The 19897-nt window shown below is 43.6% G+C and overlaps 1 protein-coding gene across 1 annotated transcript; it reads left to right on the plus strand.

Annotated features, from left to right (window-relative positions):
- The first annotated feature begins 17765 nt into the window (after positions 1-17765).
- Positions 17766-18389, plus strand: LOC124555945 (jerky protein homolog-like). Its single transcript, XM_047129995.1, has one exon. It carries the CDS (start codon positions 17766-17768, stop codon positions 18387-18389), a length of 624 nt encoding a protein of 207 aa, XP_046985951.1.
- The last annotated feature ends 1508 nt before the right edge of the window (positions 18390-19897 follow it).

Genomic DNA, 19897 nt, shown 5'->3' on the forward strand with positions numbered 1-19897 from the left:
AAACTGCCTGCAACAAGACACATCCGACCAAATTACACTACCGTCCATTAAAATTGCTACACCACGAAGATGACGTGCTACAGACGCGAAATTTAACCGACAGGAAGAGGATGCTGTCATATGCAAATGATTAGATTTTCAGAGCATTCACACAAGGTTGGCGCCGGTGGCGACACCTACAACGTGCTGACATGAGGGAAGTTGGAAGGTGGCTACACTGAGCCACAGCGCCAGAGATTGCGCCAAAGAGTTTTATTCCGCCGCCTCCACTGTCAGTTCTTGTCCATAAGTCGTGGTGGAGAGTGCTTGTCGAGATGTGGCAGTAGTCAGTGCTTGTGGAGTAGTAGGTGTGAGTCGGTGTTGAGATGTTGTAGTAGGGAGTGCTTGTTCCATGTTTGATGCAGTTTTGATGGGCTAGACAGCAGATGTGGTTCGAATGGAGATATTGTAATGATCAGAGTGCTTTCCGTCAATATATATGAAGGTAAAAAAAATTCCCTTTTCTTTTTATTATTTTAATGTCTTAAATAATGCGTCATTACAGGTTCAGTCAACAAAGCATCTGGCTTGTGTTCTTGTATTAGAGTGTAATTCTGGTTTCCTTACGCAATTATAGTATTTCTATGTTTTTTAATTACTTCAGTATAAATGGTATTTAAAATTTCTTGTCTTATTGAAGAAGAACCGTGCCAGATGTGTACGTTGAATCACACTTCCACACACAGAACAATTACACTTGTGTTTTGGTTTCGTAGGTTTTATAGTTGCTGGGGACTTAATTAATTAATTGTGATAACGAAAATTTTCTTTCATTCTTTGTTGTTATTCTATGCAGTCAGATTGCGTACAAATACTAGTCAGGGCCAACTGTTTACGAGACTTCGTAATCGGACAGACATCTACTAAAAAATTAAAAAGTATTTTCATTATATATAATTAAGCCCCCATGCAAGGTTTCTAACCGATTTCTGATACACAAATAGCAGTTGACCGGCGTTGCTTGCTGAAACGTTGTTGTGATGCCTCGTGTAAGGAGGAGAAATGTGTACCATCACGTTTCCGACTTTGATAAAGGTCGGATAGTAGCCTATCACGATTGCGGTTTATCGTATTGCGACATTGCTGCTCGGGTTGGTCGAGATCCAATGACTGTTAGCAGAATATGGAATCGGTGTGTTCAGGAGGGTAATACGGAACGCCGTGCTGGATCTCAACGGCTTCGTATCACTAGCAGTCGAGATGACAGGCATCTTATCCGCATGTCTGTAACGGATCGTGCAGCCACGTCTCGATCGCTGAGTCAACAGATGGGGACGTTTGTAAGACAACAACCATCTGCACGAACAGTTCGACGACGTTTGCAGCAGCACGGACTATCAGCTCGGAGACCATGGCTGCGCTTACCCCTGACGCTGCATCACAGACAGGAGTGCCCGTGATGGTATACTCAACGACGAACCTGGGTGCACGAATGGCAAAACGCCATTTTTTCGGATGAATCCAGGTTCTGTTTACAGCATCATGATGGTCGCATCCGCGTTTGGCGACATCGCGGTGAACGCACATTGGAAGTGTGTATTCGTCATCGCCATACTGGCGTATCACCCGCCGGGATAGTATGGGGTGCCATTGGACACGTCTCGGTCACCTCTTGTGCGCATTGACGGCACTTTGAACAGTGGAAGTTTCATGTCAGATGCGTTACGACCCGTGGCTCTACCCTTCATTCGATCCCTGCGAAACCCTACATTTCAGCAGGATAATGCACGACCGCATGTTGCAGGTCCTGCACGGGCGTTTCTAGATACAGAAAATATTCGACTGCTGCCCTGGCCAGTACATTCTCCAGATCTCTCACCAACTGAAAAAGTCTGGTCAATGGTGGCTGAACAACTGGCTCGTCACAATACGCCAGTCACTACTCTTGAGGAACTGTGGTATCGTGTTGAAGCTGTATGGGCAGCTGTACCTGTACACGCCATCCTAGCTCTGTTCGACTCAATGCCCAGGCGTAATAAGGCCGTTATTACGGCCAGAGATGGTTGTTCTGGGTACTGATTTCTCAAGATCTATCCCCCCAAATTGCGTGAAAATGCAATCACAAATGTAATATATTTTTCCAATGAATACCTGTTTATCATCTGCATTTCTTCTTGGTGTAGCAATTTTAATGGCCAGTAGTGTACATTTTTCCATTACTCGATAGTCTAGATTTTATGATAACAGCACCACATTTTCCTGTTACGGGCATTTGCGTGCCGGCCGGTGTGGCCGTGCGGTTCTAAGCGCGTCAGTTTGGAACCGCGTGACCGCTACGGTCGCAGGTTCGAATCCTGCCTCCGGCATGGATGTGTGTGATGTCCTTAGGTTAGTTAGGTTTAAGTAGTTCTAAGTTCTAGGAGACTGATGACCTCAGTAGTTAAGTCCCATAGTGCTCAGAGCCAGCCATTTTAAAAAGTTTTTTCTCCTTTCATTAGTTACCTTTTGATCTTTCAGATATATTTCTGCATTAGATCTTAATCTGTATTTGGGTCCACTGCTGCTTTTAAGTCAAAGTATTTTTCTTAGTATTCTTCTTTCAATATTTTCTAGTTTTCAGAGCTCTCTCTTCGTAGTCACTTATGAGTTTCTGCTGCGTAGAGTATTTCTGATCTGATATTTCTTCCATAGTGTTTTAGTTTGGTGCTCCAGGATAAAGATTTATTGGTAAAATGTTGGTTCTCATTTGAATAGTCTTCTCCATTTATGTAGTCTAGTGCCAATTGCTTTCTTTTCGTTCATGTTGCTTGATTCCTACTCTCCTAGATATTTAAAACAGTCTAATTTGTATATTGTGTTATTTATTTGAAGCTTCTGAGGTGCAATGTCATGAACAGTGTATTTTTTTTCAGTTGACATTTTGTAATCCTGCAGTTGCTTCTTGATGTTGTAGGTCTGAGATTTGTTCTTGTGCATTTTAACGTGAGTTTGTCATCTGCAAATGCTAGACGATCTACAGTAATCTTGTTTGGCTTCCCTCCTAGCCGTGTATCCTTGTTACACATGGCCTCCGTCCATTCCATAACCGGTTTCTTCAATACAAAGTAAAAAGGTACGGTCGAGAAGTCAGCTCAGTGTCTTAGCCCTGACATTATACAAAATTTTCTGACTTTTCTCCCATAAATTTTACATGTTATGTCGTGTTGGGTAAGTTGCTTTAATTACTTACGTTGTTTTGTCGTCCAGACCAAAGCCGTTCATAATGCTGTGTAATATATTTCCATCAGTACAATCATACGTGCTTTTAAAAAGCAAGCTTCTGGTTTTTCTAAATTATAAGAAGTTTTTTAAGTGTATGACTTGCCCTATACGTGATCTGTTCTTCCTGAAGAATCCTTGATACTCCCCTATTATGGAGCAAATATTCCTACAGCTCTGCTTAAGAGTTCCTTCGAAAGGATCTTATAGGTTGCTGGCAAGACGAAGAGCCCTCTGTAATTGTAAGAATATGTTTTGTCTCCCTGTCTATGTAGAGGATGTATTAATGCAGATGTTCGTCCATCTAACACATATTTTGAATTATTTTTGTTAGACATGCTGCAATATTTTTTGTGGAATGCTTCCATAACTCTGCAACTATATTGTCTTACCGAGATATTTTGTTATTTTTAAGTTGTCTAATCTTTTCTGTAAATTATTTCAATGTTGATGCCTTTGGGTCTAGTTCTTTTGATGTTGCATTGTTAAAATTGAAATTTTCCTGTCGTTTATCACTGTTTTTCAATTGTTTGAAATATTCTGCAAGTGTTTTACAGTTATCAACGTTGTTGAATTCGCCTTTGAGCGTCTTTATATCTATAATCTGTAAGCTTCGTGGTGTAAATTTTCGTAAGCTGGTTTTGAACGTTATACAGGAGTCCCTAACGTTGTTTTGTTTGAACTCCGATTCTATTCATGTCAGTAGATATTTCAGAGTCTGTAACCTGGCCCTCTTGGCACCTTTTTATGTTGCGTAATTAGCCTCTGTAAAGGCTCGTCGATTCTTATCATTTTTATTTCCCTTCCACATGTTCCAGGTTCTTTCTTCTGACGACTGGTTCATCACATTCATCATTCCACCAGGGGTGTTTGCGTTTCATTTGGAAACAAATTGTTCTTCGTTATTTTAATTTCGTGAATTTGTAGATGATTAATATAGACCGTAGTTTCCATCATTGTTATTTCACTTCCTTGGTCCCATACAGATGGAGAGTGGGGTGCAAGTGTAAAACGATGCTGAAATACACTCCTGGAAATTGAAATAAGAACACCGTGAATTCATTGTCCCAGGAAGGGGAAACTTTATTGACACATTCCTGGGGTCAGATACATCACATGATCACACTGACAGAACCACAGGCACATAGACACAGGCAACAGAGCATGCACAATGTCGGCACTAGTACAGTGTATATCCACCTTTCGCAGCAATGCAGGCTGCTATTCTCCCATGGAGACGATCGTAGAGATGCTGGATGTAGTCCTGTGGAACGACTTGCCATGCCATTTCCACCTGGCGCCTCAGTTGGACCAGCGTTCGTGCTGGACGTGCAGACCGCGTGAGACGACGCTTCATCCAGTCCCAAACATGCTCAATGGGGGACAGATCCGGAATCTTGCTGGCCAGGGTAGTTGACTTACACCTTCTAGAGCACGTTGGGTGGCACGGGATACATGCGGACGTGCATTGTCCTGTTGGAACAGCAAGTTCCCTTGCCGGTCTAGGAATGGTAGAACGATGGGTTCGATGACGGTTTGGATGTACCGTGCACTATTCAGTGTCCCCTCGACGATCACCAGTGGTGTACGGCCAGTGTAGGAGATCGCTCCCCACACCATGATGCCGGGTGTTGGCCCTGTGTGCCTCGGTCGTATGCAGTCCTGATTGTGGCGCTCACCTGCACGGCGCCAAACACGCATACGACCATCATTGGCACCAAGGCAGAAGCGACTCTCATCGCTGAAGACGACACGTCTCCATTCGTCCCTCCATTCACGCCTGTCGCGACACCACTGGAGGCGGGCTGCACGATGTTGGGGCGTGAGCGGAAGACGGCCTAACGGTGTGCGGGACCGTAGCCCAGCTTCATGGAGACGGTTGCGAATAGTCCTCGCCGATACCCCAGGAGCAACAGTGTCCCTAATTTGCTGGGAAGTGGCGGTGCGGTCCCCTACGGCACTGCGTAGGATCCTACGGTCTTGGCGTGCATCCGTGCGTCGCTGCGGTCCGGTCCCAGGTTGACGGGCACGTGCACCTTCCGCCGACCACTGGCGACAACATCGATGTACTGTGGAGACCTCACGCCCCACGTGTTGAGCAATTCGGCGGTACGTCCACCCGGCCTCCCGCATGCCCACTATACGCCCTCGCTCAAAGTCCGTCAACTGCACATACGGTTCACGTCCACGCTGTCGCGGCATGCTACCAGTGTTAAAGACTGCGATGGAGCTCCGTATGCCACGGCAAACTGGCTCACACTGACGGCGGCGGTGCACAAATGCTGCGCAGCTAGCGCCATTCGACGGCCAACACCGCGGTTCCTGGTGTGTCCGCTGTGCCGTGCGTGTGATCATTGCTTGTACAGCCCTCTCGCAGTGTCCGGAGCAAGTATGGTGGGTCTGACACACCGGTGTCAATGTGTTCTTTTTTCCATTTCCAGGAGTGTATATATTATTTGCAAGTTAATAAATGGATGACACTTTATGAATTGCATGGATAGAAGGATTTGTTGAATCAGGAGATGAAGTGCGCAATAGGTAATGTAGGTTCTGTGCTGGAGTGTTTGGGAATAAAAGAGCGATGGAAGTGATGAGGAAGAGGACTTTGATCCCATCACAGTGGCTGGGAAGGAGAGAAGTGGGGAGAAGAGAAGCGCTGGAATGCAGAGGGAAAGGAATACCCTATTAAACCTTGCAAGATGGGTAGACTTACGGGCGAATTCATGTTCAGGTAAAGTACCTCGTAAATATCTGAAAAAGACCTGATTCAAAGCCAAGCGTTGACGTTAAAAAGTTATTTTACAACCGGTTTTGATCCACAGGCCATCATCAGGTAGCCCATATCCTAAGGGAAAGAATACGTTAAAGCATTACGAATTAAATTATCAATATAACGTTAACTGGTGTAAATGATAACGGAAAACTCGCATAACAAGATTTCAAATACATAAAATATTTGATATAGCGAAATACTTCACATTATTACATATATATCGTTACCCGTCGTCAAATAGTGATAAACTTACACCAACAATAAAAATGTACCAGGCACTGCTCTCATTCATGTTATATTAACAACCACCTTACGAGAGGAGGAAATCTACATACATCGCATCGAACTGTTCATAAGTTGAACTGAAGGTAATCAAGTGGTTTGCTTACTTAGATTGCTGTAGTACGATTCCAGTGACTAGTCACTTTTCTATTATACGTTGTACTAGGAGTGTATGAGGTAGTAATACAACTTTAACGTTCTATACATTGTATACAACAGCACATTATTTGTATTAAAAGAGTATTATAGTTGACAGTAATGCAACACAAATGGGTAACGACTTGTTTTGATGTATTTAAGTCTGTGTGAAATAAGCTACTCCTGAGTTTAGCACAAACCCTGTGTTTGTTGTACAGCGACCTTTGAGGGGTGCAACGCACTCCACTTAAAATTAAAGGGGATACAAGAAATAAAATTTGTATGTGTGGGATATCGCTGGCTCCATGTAACCTCAAATTACAGTAACTGTAAGTTCTGATATCGTACTGGAAATAATAACCTAGTGCACCTATAGTATGTAGACTGGCAGTATCTCGACATACAGTAACGCTCATGTTGTTAATGGTAAACATGATTGGAAAGAAGCTTGATTCAAAAAGCAAATATATCGTGTTGAAGCACTTTTGGAACCAAACAAGCAAGCAAAATCACTGACAGGTTTAGGACAATTGAGAATAAAGTAGTGTAACATTCTTGCTTTCCAATGTTGTTAAATGCATATCTCGCTAATGTAACCTTTTTTGTTTTGACAGTTACCTTAATTAAAGAACGTCCACGCGTTATGCAAAATCTGACTGCGCCAATGAAACTATCAGTACCGGCCGGAGTGGCCGGGAGGTTCTAGGCGCTACAGTCTGGAACCGCACGACCGCTACGGTTGCAGGTTCGAATCTTGCCTGGGGCATGGATGTGGGTCATGTCCTTAAGTTAGTTAGGTTTAAGTAGTTCTAAATTCTAGGAGACTGATGACCTCAGAAAAAATGGTTCAAATGGCTCAGAGCACTATGGGACTTAACTTCTGAAGTCATCAGTCCCCTAGAACTTAGAACTACTTAAACCTAACTAACCTAAGGACATCACACACATCCATGCCTGAGGCAGGATTCGAACCTGCGACCATAGCGGTCGCGCGGTTCCAGACTGTAGCGCCTAGAACCGCTCGGCCACCCCGGCCGGCTGACCTCAGAAGTTAAGTCCCATAGTTCTCAGAGCCATTTGAAACATTTGAAACTATCAGTCAAAAAAGAAAGTGTGAAATAACAAGCCAGAGTTTTCTATCACAATATTGCGCTGTCCAGCAACATTAATGTCAGGATCTGTCAACCCCCAGAATGAGTACATATTGCAGCGTGAGACGTGCAGGAAGAGTCAGTGAGGCTCTGGAAGGTACCGGGAGAGATGTGGAGGCATGCCGACTCCAATGCCGTGGCCAGCTTCGCCATGTTCTCAGTTGAGGATCTATGGCGCGAACATAGCGATCGAGGTGGTCCTACAGATTCTAGGTTGGGTTGTAATCCATGTAGTTTGGTGAACAGGGGCGTACGATTAACTCATCCTGGTGTTCTTCGAAGCTCTCGCGTTCGCTGAGGTCTGTGTGACACGTTGCGTTGTCCTACTGGTAGATGCCGTCGTGCAGCAGCTAAACAAAATACATGTAGGGACGGACATAGTCCCGAAGGTTACATACGTACTTGTTTTGATTAGTTGTGCCTTCCAGGATGACAAGATCACCCATGGAACGCCACGAAAACACGAAAACTTCCTCCAGACCATAACGATCCCTTCTGGTTCCACGCTGATTGCATTCAGGCGTTCCACGTCCTACACGCCAACATTCATCTGTCCGATGGAGCATAAAACGTAATTCATTTGAAAAGGTCACCTGTAGTTACTCAATCAACGTCCGGTTACGGTACTGCCGTACAAATTCCAGCATTTGTCGCTGATGAACGACAGTCATCATGGGTGCATGAACAAGACGCCTACTGCAAAGGCTCATACGCAGCAACGTTCGCTCAATGCTCTTTGAAGAGACACTGTTGTTAGCACCTTGGATCATCTGGGCGGTCAGTTGCTCAATAGTTGCAGGTCTATTCGCTTGTGCACATATTCGCAGCCTTCGTTCACCTCTGACATCTATGGCTGGTGGTCCACCACAGTTGTCTCGGTGCCGGTTTTGGATAGCGCCATTTTCCCATACGCTTATACTTTGACCACGGCGGCATCTGTTTCCTCGAAAGTTAATGATTACGCCCTTCTGGACGTCAGATAAGTCACTCCGTTTCTGCAATAAGACAACGACTGCACTATATTCGCGTCCCTCGACACGCTTTATATACCCTCCATCGTTTCTGCCGTCTCTGAGTGATTATTACAAGTTGACGTCGACCATACGTGGTGGTAACATTAACGAGACTGGACCGTGTATTATTTTACCTTTCTTCGTTTTTGTAATATCGTAAGTTTGTAATTAATTACTTTCTGTTGTTGTTTCGAACGTAAATTTGTAACATACAATTTAATCGGCGCTTTTGAGTGCAGATAGCTAAGTTGGGGAGTCAGAGAATGCTTACTGAAAAAATGCATGCAAAGAAAGAGGGACCTATTGTAACGGCTGAAGAGATTCGCGTCAGTGAGCTATCGTCGCAGATACAATACTTACACTGATCCAATAAGTTATTTTTATGGCAGTCAGTCCCCCTTTCTCGGACCTATATGTTATATGCACGCGCTAATCATGAATACTTAGGTTTTTTGTCCATTCGCCACATACGTGTGCTGTGCATTTATGAAATGAAGGTACATCATATAATTTCAGGGTCATATGAGGGTCATTATTTGCAGTTAGGTGGTCTAGCGGTTCTAGGCGCGCAGTCCGGAACCGCGCGACTGCTACGGTCGCAGGTTCGAATCCTGCCTCGGGCATGGATGTGTGTGATGCCCATAGGTTAGTTAGGTTTAAGTAGTTCTAAGTTCTTGGGTACTGATGACCACAGATGTTACGTCCCAAAGTGCTCAGAGCCATTTGAACCATTTGCAGTTAATGTACTAAATACTAGATCGCGTCAAACGTGCATGGATCGAACATAATAGTAGTAAACAAAAGACTGAATCCGATAGTCTCCTGTCCTGCTAGTACACGTCTGGAGTGTGTCACATATTATAAATACTTGTAGGGGAACATAAAACTGATTGGAGCCAACACAGGGGCATACAGTAAGTCGGTTTCACCTTGCTCTATACCGCGAATGAAGTAGGGCAAAGTAATAACAAATATAGGAACAATCCACTCGCTGATACACCATATTGTTGCTTATGGATTTTGTTTCACAATATGTGTTACGCATCAGATAAAAGGAAAGAATACTGGCATCTGAAAGGAGTAGGGTGATATGGAAGACCCCAACTCCCCTACTTACTTCCAGTACTTCAGTATTGTGATTCACTGACAATTGCACTTATACGCAGCTAGGACCGACACGGAAAACACTAGGATGTTCTCCTTGAACTACAGTATGTTGAACTGTGCTCTTCGTTGTGGCACACTCCATCAATTTCTAAAAACTTATTGGCATTCGACAAGCAGTTTTCTATGGAGTGTGCTCTGTCGCTCTGCGGGAAATGTTGTGTACTAAAAGTGAATAGCGAGGAAACGTAAAGTTTCTTTAGTAACCCAGAACGTCAGTAACAAAGCTTTCGGGAAAAGCTTCGGAACACGCTGTTCGAAGTTTCAGGAAATGAGTACTTATGACATGCGTGCGTTTTTGAATGGCGTAAGAGTTTCTATGCCAGAAGTTATTGTACTTTTATTGTTAAAATATCGCACATAGACAGAGAAAGTGTTCCACGTGGGTGAGGTAGTTCTATTCAACACGCTACGCCTTAGATAAATCCTCGATGGTTCACGACCAGTTGATGCATTTCAAACCGATTGCTTCAGATGAAAACAGCTTTGTTCCTCATAACCTAAATTCTGTGTGATAAAAGTTGGCTCTGGTAAAACTTAAAACACTTTCGAACACTTCACAAAACTGCTTGAAATTATGCGCCCCTTTCTATTCAGCGTTATTCGTATAGTTCAAGCTTTCGCATTCGGTATCTCGTTAGAAACTATCCCCAGCTTTACTGACGTGTACTGCAAGTCAAAACCACCATTTATGCGCAGTGGTGTGTATTAGGTTTTTTAGTGGAGGAGGAGATAGCTTCCATACACTACCCTAAAAAGCCCAATATGAGATCACTACCCATTTGAATTTTGAAGCAACTGATGTATATTAGTCGAATCAGGTCAAAATACCTTGATTCTGGCCAGCCGCGGTGGTCTAGTGGTTCTAGGCGCGCAGTCCGGAACCGCGGGACTGCTACGGTCGCAGGTTCGAATCCTGCCTCGGGCATGGATGTGTGTGATGTCCTTAGGTTAGTTAGGTTTAAGTAGTTCTAAGTTCTAGGGGACTGGTGACCACAGATGTTAAGTCCCATAGAGCTCAGAGCCATTTGAACCATTTGAACCTTGATTCTGACAACTATTTTCACTTTAAAGACGATTTTTTAATTGCTACCAGACGTTTTCCCGTGGCTTCGCGCATACGCGTATGTCACATACCAGGTGATAATTATTGAACTACATGAAAAAAAAACATATTTAGTTATAATCTGCGGCTTGAACACACTTTATTCAACTTAACAGATATTCGGATTTACGTTATGATGTGTTCGATACGCCTGCCATCATTGGCAATGATGCGGCGCAAACGAATAGCGAAATTTTGTTTAATTTTTACTGAAGGCGATGTGTATGAGTTTTCGGAAATCTTAAAACGGCAGGGGATGTAACGGAAAATTATACCTCCTCTTCCTATGTTCCTTTGGACAAGGTTAAAACGATGTAAAAATGTGGGTTCCATACAGTGACTCCGAATTAAAAAGAAAGGGCAGCTTCCTTTCATTTATTTCAGTAAGTGAATGGTGAGTGGTGAGTCATGAAAAGGAACTAATTCATTCCAAGGAATGAGCGGTTTTGATTTGTTCCCTGAAGACAGAGGTTTTTCTCTTCTCTATTTCGTATATACAACATCAGAAACAAATGTTAGCAAAGTGATAGCATTCCAATAGTATACTCGAAAAAAGTGGCGAATCGTGGAAACACGAATGCCTAGCTCTCTGATGAAACACTCTACTGTTTGGTCCACTTGATGCTCATGAAAATGAAGACATAATGGAACTAATCTGTGTGATAGATAGCGCTTTTAAATATATGATACACGCAACTGTTTATTACAATGTTCTGATGATACTACAGAGAATACTACAGGATACTACAGAGCTACGTGTTCGTAACATGCGTCAGAAAGAGTCGGAAATTATACTCAAATTAACGATATAACTACGAAGCAAAATGAGATATTGCAAGAAGAGGTAGTAAAAATTACGGTAATAGTTAAATAAGAATATTTAATTAGCCAACAATGCTTGCCCTGGCCCTGTACTTAATAAGTACTGGAGAGCAATTACGTGTCCATTGGGCAGTTAGGCATAATCTTCTAGCTAAAGCACATTTCTGATGCGCTATGTAGCTATTTAGAGAGAGAAACGTGATGTAAGAATCTCATAGAACGTGTATCAAAAGAGGAGGATAATACTGGTGGATTCATAGCCAGAATATCTTCAAACACATTGTATGTAATACTAATTAATATCTTATACTGCTACTTAAAAGATAGCATCGCAGATACCACCAACCAGTCCACATAAATGTGATCTAGAATCTGAATAATTATAATAAGGCTAGAACCCTCATAAATCGGTAATTAGACAGGTTGCACTGATCTTCCACTGGATATTTGCCAAATCAGAACATTACCAGAACTCTTTTCAACTCACAACTGACTGCGGACCTAAGAGACGCAATATAAAACGAAATTACGAGAAACAGGACTTCAGCTGCCTGTCCGACATTGAAATATATCGACGGTGAAGGTTGAAAATTTGTCCTGGAGCAGCACTCGAACCCGGAAGCTCCATTGCTCTAGAACGGTAGCCTTTACCGCCTCAGCCATCCTGATACGCTTCGTGTCGGACAAGTCTTACAGAATAGACACCACATGTTACAGTGCGTATGGAAACATCTGAGTGTTCATTTTTCTCGCTCGCTGTTCGAGAGTGGGACTGCAGAGAAACAATCTGAAAGCTGTTCTCCTGCCAGGCACTTAATTCTGAACTTGAGAGTAATTGTGTAGATGTAGATAACACGGTTTGCAGCATTTGGATCAGAGATAGATCGATAGATAGATAGAGAGAGAGAGAGAGAGAGAGAGAGAGAGAGACAGAAGGAGAGGGATATAGAAAACCTCTTTCAATTTAAATGCAGATAATTAATTTACTTGTGATTACGTCGCACATGTAAGCATACTGTAGCATACACTGTTACACCTTTGCCTCACGTTTCCAAGGACTAAAGTGTGAAGTGGCTGCCACTTCGGGTTGGACTTAAGTTATTTTACACTACTGGGCTTTAAAATTGCTACACCAAGAAGAAATGCAGATGATAAACGGGTATTCATTGGACAAATGTATTATACTAGAACTGACATGTGATTAGATTTTCACCCAATTCGGGTGCATAGATACTGAGAAATCAGTACCCAGAACAACCACCTCTGGTCGTAATAACGGCCTTGACACGCCTGGGCATTGTTTCAAACAGAGCTTGGATGGCGTGTACAGGTACAGCTGCCCTTGCGGCTTCAACACGATACCACAGTTCATCAAGAGTAGTGACTGGCGTATTGTGACGAGCCAGTTGCTCGGCCACCGTTGACCAGACGTTTTCAGTTGGTGAGAGATCTGGAGAATGTGCTGGCCAGGGCAGCAGTCGAACATTTTCTGTATCCAGAAAGGCCCGTACAGGACCTGCAACTTGGGGTCATGCGGTATCCCGCTGAAATGTAGGGTTTCGCAGGGATCGAATGAAGGGTAGAGCCACGGGTCGTAACACATATGAAATGTAACGTCTACTGTTCAAAGTGCCGTCAATGCGAACAAGAGGTGACCAAGACGTGTAACCAATGGCACCCCATGCCATCCCGCTGGGTGATACGCTAGTATGGCGATGACGAATACACGCTTCCTATGTGCGTTCACCGCGATGTCGCCAAACACGGATGCGACCATCACGATGCTGTAAACAGAACCTGGATTCATCCGAAAAAATGACGTTTTGCCATTCGTGCACCCACGTTCGTCGTTGAGTACACCATCGCAGGCGCTCCTGTCTGTGATGCAGCGTGAAGGGTAATCGCAGCCATGGTCCCCGAGTTGATAGTCCATGCTGCTGCAGACGTCGTCGAACTGTTGGTGCAGATGGTTGTTGTCTTGAATACGTCCGCATCTGTTGACTCAGAGATCGAGACGCGGCTTCACGATTCGTTGCAACCATGCGGATAAGATGCTTGTCATCTCGACTGCTAGTGATACGAGGCTGTTGGGATCCAGCACGACGTTCCGTATTACCCTCCTGAACCCACCGATTCCATATTCTGCTAACAGTCATTGGATCTCGACCTACGCGAGCAGCAATGTCGCGATACGACAAACCGCAATCGTGATAGGCTACTGTCCGACCTTTCCCAAAGTCGGAAACCTGAAGGTACGCAGTTCTCCTCCTTACATGAGGCACCACAACAACGTTTCATAAGGCAACGCAGGTCAACTACTGTTTGTGTATAAGAAATCGGTTGGAAAATTTCCTCTTGTCAGCACGTTGTAGGTGTCGCACACCGGCGCCAACCTTCTGTGAATGCTCTGAAAAGTTTATCATTTGCATATAACCGCATCTTCTTCCTGTCGGTTAAATTTCGCGTCTGCAGTACGTCATCTTCGTGGTGTAGCAATTTTAATGGCAAGTAGCGTAGTAAGACAATAGCTCGATAATAAGACAGTGTTGTTTTTATTATATAATAATATATTTACTGTCACGGTAGCACAGCATTTCGTCTAAGACTGCTGAAATAGTCATATATTGCCTCGTGCATCTTGAAACGGCTTCAGGGGGTACTGCTGGCGTAGGGAACCCGTCTCGGATTTTCTGCACGGTGTGTACACGAGAATACTTTTCGGCCGTTCGCCAGAGAGCAGAGGGAGGCCGCAGGGAAAACTCTGTAGAAGTCGTGAAGGGCATAACACTGAGTGCGAAGTGACGGGCCGCAGACCGCCAACGATAAGGAAGTGGTGCGCCTGCGCCGGCGTCTCCACGAGGCCTACGAAGAGCGTCTTCAGGCCGTCTGGCGGAATGGAGAGAGAGTTGTTGTGTCGCTCGGTTATACGACCGGCGTGGCAGGGTCCAGTGACCACAGGGAGCAATTCTCGGCCCTGTGGGGGGCATGCGCCCAGCACGCAGCTTTCTGCGCAGGCTTACTCACAGTACGGGGTCGAGCTACAATATTACCACCACTCCTACGTCTGGTGTCGGTAGTGCGAGGCCTCTCAAGCACTCCACGTGTTATAGCGCTATGCGTTGTGTGTGTAGTACAGTAAAAACTCGATTTACCGTCACTCTTTAAACCGTCAGTTTCTGTTAACCGTCACTGCTGCAACAGCATAATAATCTACATCTACATCATTACTCTGCAATTCACATTTAAGTGCTTGGCAGAGGGTTCATCGAACCACAATCATACTATCTCTCTACCATTCCACTCCCGAACAGCACGCTGGAAAAACGAACACCTAAGCCTTTCTGTTCGAGCTCTGATTTCTCTTATTTTATTTTGATGATCATTCCTACCTATGTAGGTTGGGCTCAACAAAATATTTTCGCATTCGGAAGAGAAAGTTGGTGACTGAAATTTCGTAAACAGATCTCGCCGCGACGAAAAACGTCTTTGCTTTGATGACTTCCATCCCAACTCGCATATCATATCTGCCACACTCTCTCCCCTATTACGTGATAATGCAAAACGAGCTGCCCTTTTTTGCACCCTTTCGATGTCCTCCGTCAATCCCACCTGGTAAGGATCCCACACCGCGCAGCAATATTCTAACAGAGGACGAACGAGTGTAGTGTAAACTGTCTCTTTAGTGGACTTGTTGCATCTTCTAAGTGTCCTGCCAACACAACGCAACCTCTGGCTCGCCTTCCCCACAATATTATGTATGTGGTCTTTCCAACTGAAGTTGTTCGTAATTTTTACACCTAGGTACTTAGTTGAATTGACAGCCTTGAGAATTGTACTATTTGTCGAGTAATCGAATTCCAATGGATTTCTTTTGGAACTCATGTGGATCACCTCACACTTTTCGTTATTTAGCGTCAACTGCCACTTGCCACACCATACAGCAATCTTTTCGAAATCGCTTTGCAACTGATACTGGTCTTCGGATGACCTTACTAGACGGTAAATTACAGCATCATCTGCGAACAACCTAAGAGAACCGCTCAGATTGTCACCCAGGTCATTTATATAGATCAGGAACAGCAGAGGTCCCAGGACGCTTCCCTGGGGAACACCTGATATCACTTCAGTTTTACTCGATGATTTGCTGTCTATTACTACGAACTGCGACCTTCCTGACAGGAAATCACGAATCCAGTCGCACAACTGAGACGATACCCCATAGTCCCGCAGCTTGATTAGAAGTCGCTTGTGAGGAACGGTGTCAAAAGCTTTCCGGAAATCTAGAAATACGGAATCAACTTGAGATCCCCTGTCGATAGCGGCCATTACTTTGTGCGAATAAAGAGCTAGCTGCGTTGCACAAGAACGATGTTTTTTGAAACCATGCTGATTACGTATCAATAGATCGTTCCCTTCGAGGTGATTCATAATGTTTGAATACAGTATATGCTCCAAAAACCTACTGCAAACCGACGTCAATGATATAGGTCTATAGTTAAATGGATTACTCCTACTACCCTTCTTAACACTGGTGCTACCTGCTCAATTTTCCAATCTGCAGTTACAGATCTATCGGTGAGCGAGCGGTTGTATATGATCGCTAAGTAGGGAGCCATTGTATCTGCGTAATCTGAAAGGAACCTAATCGGTATACAATCTGGACCTGAAGACTTGCCCGTATCAAGCGATTTGAGTTGCTTTGCAACCCCTAAGGTATCTACTTCTAAGAAACTCATGCTGTAATAACAGAATGCTGTAAGGTGCAGTGACGCGTTCGCTTTGTTTATTTAGTCTATTTTAGTGGGAAGTGAATGTACCCGCCCGCCGTAGAATGGTACAGAAAATATGACCTTCAGTGGACGTGTTAACGCATATCCCCCTTTTCTTGTCTTTGTCTCACTTGTGAGTCAACAATCACCACTGGATCGGTTTTCAGTTGTGGTGAGAAGACTGTAATTGTCGCAGTGTATCTACTGGGCTGTGCCGTGTTACGTGTTTTCCACTTGAATAAGCTTTATTGACTAATATTTTACACTACCGTATTTAGTGCAGGTGTGTGTGTGATACAGTGACTTGATAAAATGTCTGAAAAACGTAAACGTGTTGTTTTCGGACTTAATCAAAAATTTGAAATTATAAAACGCTGAAGAAAGGGCGAAACTGCGACAAGTGTAGCGCTGATTTATGGTATTGGATGAACAACAGTTAACGATGTAAAACGTGATGCTGATAAAATAGAACATGTGTGAACAATGCAGAGCATGGATAGAGATGTGCGAACAAGAAAGACAATGAAACCTGCAAAATATGATGAATTGGACACTGCAATGTACCGATGGTTTATACAAGCAAGAAATCAGGCGATTCCACATTCAGGGCCTATAATCATGGCCAAGGCTGTTGAAATGAACAACAAACTTGATGGTGACTCGTCTTTTAAAGCAAGTATCGGATGGCTCGACAAGTTTAAATTTCGTCATGGCATTCGCCAACTTGATATCAGTGGAGAAAAACTCAGCGCGGATAGCTCTGTAGTTGCTGAGTTCCGGGAACAATTTAAAGAAAAAATGGCTGAATTGAATCTTGTAAGGGAGCAAGTTTACAATTGTGATGAAACTGGGCTTCATTGGAAGGCTTTACCACAAAAGACATTAGCATCAATCACTCTCTGAAAAAGCTGCTCCAGGTTCAAAGTACAAAAAGATCGCATCACTGCTATGGCTTGCGCAAATGCGACCGGCAGTCATAGGCTGCCCCTACTTGTGATTGGGAAATCAAGAAAACCTCGTGCATTCAAGAATTTGAGTTTGAATGCTCTCCCTGCACAATACTACGCCCAGAAGAGTGCTTGGATGGATCAATCAATTTTTTCGGACTGGTTTCACAAAAAATTTGTACCTCAAGTTAGAGCACATTTGGCTGAAAAAAAGTTGCCACAGAAAGCGCTATTGCTATTAGACAATGTCCCAACGCACCCTACTTGTGAAATGAAAAGTGATGACAGCAACATAACATGTCTCTTCCTTCCAGCAAACACAACTTCACTTATACAGTCCATGGATCAAGGAATCATCGAAAACATGAAACGTCGTTGTAGAAAAATATTTATCGAAAGTTTGCTCTCATCTGATGAATCAACATCTGTAAAACAGTTTTCGAGGTCTTACAGTATTAAAGATGCCATTTTCAATGTTGCCAGTGCATGGAGTGATTTGTCAGAGTCAAATCTCAAGAACGGCTGGAATAAACTTGGGCCTCAACCTAGAGGTGAAGAATCGGAGGAACCTGTGTGTGTGACAGTTGACGAGATGGTCAATTTGTGCAATAATTTACAAATCAGCACAAATTTGACGTCAGAAGAAGCATCAGGGTGGTTAGAGTGTGACAAAGTGGACGGGGGTTTACAAATTTTGAGTGATGACGGAATTGTTGCCAGCGTAAGTGCTATCAAAGAAGAAGAAGAAGAAGAAGAAGAAGAAGAAGGGGCTGATGAAGACGAGTGTTCAAAACATGAAGAAAAACAAACTATTAGTCATTCAGAGGCCGAAACAATGCTCTCCAAGTGTACAGAATGGTTTGAAAGTCAAGAAGAGGCTAATGCAACGCAGGCACTACTGCTCCGAAAAATACGAAATATTGCCGCGGTGAAAGCTCGAACATCAAAAAGGCAGAAGAAATTGACTGACTACTTCCAAGCTAGATAAACTGTTTCACCTGTAAGTTTATAGTACAGTACAGTACTGTACATTACGTATTTTGCAACTTTTGTAACTACTGTACGGATGTTTTTATCATGTAATAAATAGTTTTATTTGCTATTACAATCGTGTTTAATTTGTTTTCGCTCCGAAATATTATTATATTACTGTGAGAGTGATATGTCTATACATAAAATAATTGATTGAGGTTATGTTTTGGAGGAATACAGCGTTTCTGTTACTCGTCTATTCGCTCAGCCATCACGACCACAGTCCCGAAGATGACGGTTAATCGAGTTTCCACTGTATATGGTGAATGTGATGTATTCTGAAAACGTATAAACCATTTCAGTTATTGTTATGACCATCGACGGTCACTGGAATCAGTCTCAATTAGTAAATACCTATGAGAATCTGTCGGTTGAGGTCTTAGAGCTACATCTGGAATTCTCAAGAACCTGCTACCCTCCTGTTACAACTGCTCAAACTGGGGACGGTACGCAGCAAGAAAATTTGTCGCCATCCTGCGTGTTAGGCATATTTCTTTAATTTTAACTCGTGTTTGAACGTTAGCACCAGTTAGTTTTGGTAAGTCTCTCAACAGTTTCCGTAATTTTCTTCTTACGTTCCGTGACCATTTGTATTAAGCTTTCCCACTGAATTAACAAACCGGTGACATCACATTAAAAAGACTTTATGTTACAGAATGTGCTACGTGTCATTATCATTTCCCAGATATTTCTGTTCTGAGACCTGTCGCCTCCATTTAGATGACAGTTCGATTCTAAAGCGCTCCGAATAGATGCTCTTAAATACTTGACGGCTGTGTTTGTTTTTATTGTTGAGTGGTACTTAAGTAAATAAATTAGTGAAATCAAAGTGAAGTAGAAATTAGAATATAAATGAAAAACTTGGTTTAGTTTAGAGAGTTGCATACTGGCATTCAGCGGGCAGAACAGCAGAACAGAAAAGACAATGACCGCGAAGTCAGCAAGTTCCACATAAGCGGGCGCTGTCGATTCAGCCGTCAGGGCATCGCCCGATCGGCTCACGTGTTTCTCAGTTGTCGCATGTGATCAAAGGCCCTCGCCTACATCCCAAGAACCAATGACCGATGTTAAGAAGATTCTTCGAGAAGCTTTTCAACGTGACAGAAGAGGCAATGACCGGCTCACGTGTTTCTCAGTTGTCACATGTGAGCAAAGGCCCTCGCCTACATCCCAAGAGCCAATGACCGACGTTAAGAAGATTCTTCGAGAAGCTTTTCAACGTGACAGAAGAGGCAATGGCCGTGAAGTCGTTCACCTCCAGTAAACTGAAGTGAATAAATACGCGAGACGCAGTGGGCCCGACAGACGGAGACGGAGACGGAGACGAAGACGGAGACGAGCGACGAAGAAGACGAAGAAGTGAAGAAGCGTAGCAGTTGTTTTAAGTCAGTTTCGGTGCTGAAGACCGTCATGCAAGAAGAGATTACATCATGCACAGACCCACCAAGTCCGCCGCTGTAATGG

Source organism: Schistocerca americana, chromosome X (genome assembly GCF_021461395.2).
Source record: "Schistocerca americana isolate TAMUIC-IGC-003095 chromosome X, iqSchAmer2.1, whole genome shotgun sequence".
NCBI lineage: Eukaryota > Metazoa > Arthropoda > Insecta > Orthoptera > Acrididae > Schistocerca > Schistocerca americana.

Coding starts and splice junctions, on each gene's coding strand:
- LOC124555945 (XM_047129995.1), top strand. CDS start 17,766: ATGAAACGTCGTTGTAGAAAAATATTTATCGAAAGTTTGCTCTCATCT.